Source organism: Scardinius erythrophthalmus (assembly GCF_964197995.2).
Source record: "Scardinius erythrophthalmus genome assembly, chromosome: 5".
NCBI classification, from domain to species: domain Eukaryota; kingdom Metazoa; phylum Chordata; class Actinopteri; order Cypriniformes; family Leuciscidae; genus Scardinius; species Scardinius erythrophthalmus.
The window spans coordinates 20,645,488-20,651,660 of NC_138225.1; the positions used below are offsets into that span (position 1 = coordinate 20,645,488).

At 37.8% G+C, this 6,173-nt stretch overlaps 1 protein-coding gene across 1 annotated transcript; it reads left to right on the forward strand.

The window, feature by feature from the left end:
• Nucleotides 1-846: 846 nt before the first annotated feature.
• LOC308691309 (uncharacterized protein) lies at nucleotides 847-2,764 on the forward strand (the record flags this gene model as incomplete). The annotated part of the gene is made up of 2 exons (XM_081366385.1): nucleotides 847-985; nucleotides 1,079-2,764. Exon 2 carries the CDS (start codon nucleotides 1,766-1,768, stop codon nucleotides 2,762-2,764), a length of 999 nt encoding a protein of 332 aa, XP_081222511.1. The 5' UTR covers nucleotides 847-985; nucleotides 1,079-1,765.
• Nucleotides 2,765-6,173: the final 3,409 nt, after the last annotated feature.

The window sequence follows — 6,173 nt, forward strand, 5'->3', positions numbered from 1 at the left end:
CAGGCCAATCATGGCTTAGCAACCGTAACTAGGCGCGGGAGGTCTGGCAAGCTTTCGAGCGAGGGAAACATGCTGAAGCGTTGTGCGTATGGATTGTGCAAATCTGATACCCGGTATCCTAAAAGTTTGGACGGGGTGGGGGTTTTACTCCCTTCCCGAAACCTAAAACCCAAGGGGAGAAATGTCGGGCGTCATCTTCATTATATAGCGCTTTTATCAATGTAGATTGTTCCAAAGCAGCTTTACATTGATAATAGGAAATTTAAAGTAAAGTGTTTTGGCTTTATAGCAGCTCTAACATAACATAACTTAACGTTACTTAAAAATATATTTCAGCATTTTGTTAATCAACGGCCAAACTAGTACCGTTACCCCAATCCGATCGCGACTCTCCCGGTGTCTAGTAAAAGTAAAAGGTAGTTAGTAAAAGGAAGGAACATCAGGGGGCTTGCCGGAGATCTCCAAGGAAAAGGTTGGTATGCAAACTTAATCAGTTCATAACAGTAAGTTTAAGTTAGTTAGTCACTTATATGACCCACGACGTGTGAGCAGTAGCCTGGCGCACTAAAAATATAAGTGGGAGAATGTTATCATTGCAAAGTGGTCAGGCTAATGTCTTGTGTTTATTCCACAATACATATGGATAAGCTGTTTGATTTATAAATATTAGAATATTTTCACATTTTACTTACCCTGCTGTGCATGCACATGTTCCTCAATTTGTGTGTGTTACTGCCACATTTCTATTCATTTTCTGTATTTTTATTATTATTACCGTTGAGTGCCACAAGGGGGCGCTGTAGCTTAAGAGTGAGCTTTGTATGCAGAGAAGAGGTTAATTTCCGCAGAAGAAGCGATCTCAAAAGAGAAAGAAAGATGCATGACTAAAGCGTGGTCACTAAGCTAAGTCTAAGAGAAATAAGATAAACAAAAAGAAGAAGAAAAAGACTAAAACTAATTCCTCTCTCGGTACTCAGCCAACGAGGTATGTTTTGTAGGCTATGTTGTATTTGTCAAAATAGTTTTATCTGTCATATTTCTTTCTTTAAGTTAATTATTGTTTGTTCTGTGCTTTTAGTTTTCACGGTGTGTTTATGATCCTGACCAAGCTGGATTCAATAAATCCATCAGTTGAGAAAGCCACTTGTGTCTGTTGGTACCTGGAGGAATTACAGTGAAAACTCGGACTGATCTGCACGCGGGTGGAGGCGAGGCGACATGATCAGAGGAACAGCAGTCTTGCCACAGCGTGATCGGCACGTGCATAGAGCGGGAAGCGCGCACGGGACCAAAGCACACGATTTGAAGAGCAACACTTTAAGATAAGGCCATAAGAAGTGTGGACACTAATAAGTTAAGGGTTTGTCTAAACAAGGAAAACAAAACAAGTTTAAGGTTGATTAATCAAACAGTGAAAAGTGAAAGTAACGTTTTGCTATGCCTAGTTTTTGTTTATTAAGCCACAGTGTAAGTTCTAAAGCACCTAAGTTTAAGCATCAGTACATATGTTTATTGGGCTATTTGTAACAGTAATGGGAATTCTGTATTTCATGTGAACAGTTTAAATGTGAATAACTCTTATTTGAATACGTTTTGGGTATATTTAAGTTGAGAGTAATTTAAGTTACATTCATATTACTGCATTAAGATTCAGTGTTACATTTTATTTTATTCTGCCTTTATATTTGAACTGCCTGCAGTACAGGGGTGACTTTTAGTTAACGTAAACGTTTTGCTGTTTAGTGACAAGTGACAAGACATTAAAATGACTGATCCAAATACACCACTAATTAGTGCAGACCCCCAGAAGCAGTCTGAAGAAAACCAATGTACTGATCTTAGTGAGCAGCAAGAATCAGTACAACTTAGAAGAAGTCAGAGAGTGAAAACACTCACAGAAAAGGGAAGAGAAATGCAGGATGAGAAGATTAAAGGACTCCAGCAAAGATTTAACTACAACTATGAAAATTGGAGAACACGTGCAAAAGCATCCAAGCTACCCCTCTCTCAAACAGGACCCTTGAATAAAGACATACTTGAAGATATTATTGGTGATGTTAGAGGTCTTTGTGCAGATGTCACGAAAGTTTATGAAGAGTTACGTAAGCTCACCCCACCGGATCAGGAGTCACGTCGCAGAGTAGATCTGTGTGTGGAGATCTCAGGTTTCCTTGTGAATAAAGCAACCAGCCGATTGGAAGGAAAAGAGGAACAAGATTGGCCGGAAGCAGGCTCCCTCTTTCAAACTTCAAGCAGTAAGTCAAGCTCCTTCCACATCACTAAGAACTCATCTGAGCATTCACATAGATGCTCTGTAAAACATCAAGAAGCCGCAGCAGCGAGTCAAGCTGTTCTCAAAATATTAGAAGAACAAGAAATGGAACAGCAAGAGATAGAAAGACTAGAAGCTGAAGTCAGGAAAAAGGCAGTAAAACAAGAAACATTGATTAGACAAAAGCGCTTAGAAAGAGAGGCAGAAGAAATTAGACTAAGAATGCAGAGAGAAGCAGATGAAGCAAAGTTTAACCCCCTGAGGTCGACGGTATCGCCGGCGATACCAGCTCGCTTTTTTTCAGTTCAGTTCAAAAGAAATGAATTTTGCTCTGTGGACTTTGATATTACAAGCAAGTTTCATACATCAATCGATTCTGTTAAATGTGTATTATTTTTGTGTATACTCACAATAAAAACAAAGTGTTGTGCTTTTTGCCAAATAAAGAAAAATAAACGTGATGCGAGTTCTGCCTTCTATCTGTCAGTGTAGTCCATTCTGAAACGCGTCCGAAAATGAACAATAACTCAGCGAATACTCAGTCAAACAGGCAAACAGACATACAGTGATGAAGCTTGAATTCTCTTCTCTTAAATGAAGTAATTTATATAAAAAACAAATATTCTCATCTTGTGAAATCTGTATTAAAAGAGAGCGATTCCAGTCGACCTCATTACAACTAATTCAAATGTAATGTGACTCCGCCTACGGAGAGCGCGCGCTATTCAAACGCAAATGAATGAGGCAATCCACGCAATCCTGTGAACGCCCCCATATCAGCTCGAGAAACACAAGTTTATTCAGATCATTACTTTAACACCATCTCGTAGCGCTGTGAGGAATAAAAATAATGAAAAAAGTACCTCAGAAGTGCGGGTATATCGAGGAGCGAGCTGAGGAATACTGTAAGTTTTTTTTCTTCTCACATGAATCGGGTTTCTGTTTATGAATGAATGAACGGCAGAGATGCGCGCTGTTTACCACAGTTCGCAAAAAGACAGTCTAAATTTAAATTGCGTCTCTGTGTGAATGAATGATGATGTTTTAGCAAACTGTATTGCCGTACATTGTTGAGTAAAAATCGACAGAAATATGTTGAAATAAAATGTAGGCTATTTGTATAAGCAACGTTTTAAACTGAAAATGAACATTTATATGCCCTAATATTTCATAAAACAACGTTACAGTCAGGCGTTTCTGTTTGTGTATGAATGTTTCAGTTTTAGCAAACTGTATTGCTACACTCAGTAAATATCGACTAAAATATGTTGAAATAAAATGTATTTGTATAAGCAACGTATTAAACTGCAAATTAACATTTATATTTCTTATAATAAAAATGAAAGACCTATGTTACAGACATATGAAAGACAACATTTCGTTGATTAGTTTTGGATAGATTGTACATTTTTAATGTAAAATATCTGCCACCACAAATAAGCTTTCAAATAAGTTTGCCAATATTTGCTTATGTTAAATATAATATGTTTTGTCAAAAATAAAGTTATCAAATAATCAATCAAATCCTTAACTTTGAAATATGTATGATAAAATGTATACTTTAGTTTTTACAAAGAAAGATTACACTTTCTTTGTAATTGTAACCTTTTTAATAAAAAAATATATTTACAAGGTAGATGTAAACAAACTATTAAAAGGTAAATATATGCCTTTTCTTTAAATAACTTTTATTGTGTTTTATTATTGACAAATTTGGGGAGAGGATAAATATTCCAAAACTGAATATACAGTATGAGAATTAACTGCACAATTACTAGACATGTTTTCCTTGGATATTATAGGCCAAATTGCAAGCACAATATGTGGAAAAATAAAAAAGAATTGAGATGCTTCCAACTGTTGCTCTTGCATTCTTGTGGCTCAGTGACTCACCTGAATGAATGGCTAATAAGTATGCGGCCCCATTGTCTCCTCAGGTGTGAACCACTATATATACATGACCTTTGACGCCCACTCCGCATATGGCCTTTCCAAACAGAAAGTGCTTTGCAAAATTCAAATCAATGTATTGTGTTATGTGAATGATAAGGCAGGGTGATTTTCACTTCATTTTGAAGAAAAAACACTAGGCAATGACATATTTTAGACAAAAGTCTTATTGGCACATATTTAGAATGTGTTTTATGGCCTTATTTCAGAAACTTTAGTTTTAGTTTTTTCAATAACCATGCATAAACATTATTCTCTCTTTTTCCATTTATATGTTTATAAGCAACTGAAAAAAGCAAAAATGTCAGGGCATGTCAGAAGATCTCAAGGGCCCCAAAAACACCTTAGACCCCAGAGGGTTAAGGCTCAACAAGAAGCAGAGTATGCAGCTCTGCAGAGAACACTTGAAAAGAAAAGAAAAGTACTGCACCTGGAAAAGGTCAAAGATCTAAAGGCAGCACAAGCAAGGATGCAGGTTTATGACCAAATGAGTGCAGTAGAAGCACAAAAGATAGATGTAACAAAGATTAACACAGAAATAAAAGACGCTGAACATGTAAGCTTCTCATCTCTGCTTGAACAAGTCATACCCCAAGCTGCTGCCACTTCTATAAGTGATGGTACATCAGATCTTGTTAAAGTGCTAGCAAGTGCACTAAGTGCTAGCCGTATCCCTGTTCCGGAACCTACTGTGTTTTCTGGGGATCCCTTAAGTTACAGTGACTAGAAACTGTCATTTCGAACGCTGATAGACCAAAAAAATATCCTGGACAAGGAGAAAATATTCTACCTTCGGAGATATGTGAGTGGACCGGCTAAGAGAGCGGTTGAAGGATACTTCCTGCTTGGAACTGAATCTGCATATGCTGCTGCATGGAAGATTCTGGATGAAAGATATGGAAATCCATTCACAATCGCAAAAGCCTTTAGAGACAAACTGCATGCATGGCCCAAAATGACCTCAAGGGACAGTTTCGAACTAAGAGACTTTGCAGATTTCTTGCGCAGCTGTGAAGCTGCAACAGCTCACATCAAGTCTTTAGAGATCTTGAATGACTGCAATGAGAACCGAAAGATACTTTCCAAACTTCCAGACTGGCTTGCTGCTAGTTGGAACCGCAAGGTTATTGAAATTGAAGAACAAACAAATCAGTTTCCCACTTTCAGCCAGTTTGTTGAGTTTCTAACGAGAGAAGCCAAGATTGCCTGTAATCCTGTTACATCTTTACAGTCACTAAAACAATGTGAGCCTAACAAATCAGACAAACCAAAACTTACAAAACAGAAAGAAATTGGAGTTAAAACACTGATGACGACTTCACAAGAAAAGATACAACTGGTATGTGTATTCTGTAAGAAACCTAAGCACAGTTTACACAAATGCAGAAGTTTTCTGGAAAAGGCTGTGTCAGACAGAGTCAGCTTTATTAAGTCAGAAAGGCTATGTTTTGGTTGTCTCAAACCAGGCCATCATTCGAAGAGCTGTACCAACCGCAATATTTGTGAAAGGTGCAGTAAAGGGCATCCGACTTGTCCTCATGAAGATAGAGTTAAGGACAAAGAAGAACAAAGGCAACCACTAGCTAATCCAAATTCAAGTAACGAAAGGTCAAGTCAAAGCGACAGAGCTCAAGAACAAGTTACAGCCATGGCTACGACTAACCGAGTAGCAAGTCAAGAAAATAACACACAGACAGCTGCAATCATTCCTGTGTGGCTTTCATCTTCTACAAAACCCAAAAAAGTTCTTGTGCATGCCTTGCTGGATTCGCAAAGCGATACAACCTTTGTTCTCAGTGAAGTTGCAAAGTTACTAGAGACAAACCAAGAACCTGTTAAACTAGAACTGTCTACTATGTCTTCCCAGACTACAGTTGTTCAGTCCGACAGACTTCAAGATCTTCAAGTTCGTGGCCTTAACTCAAGCAAAAGAATCACTTTACCTCCTACA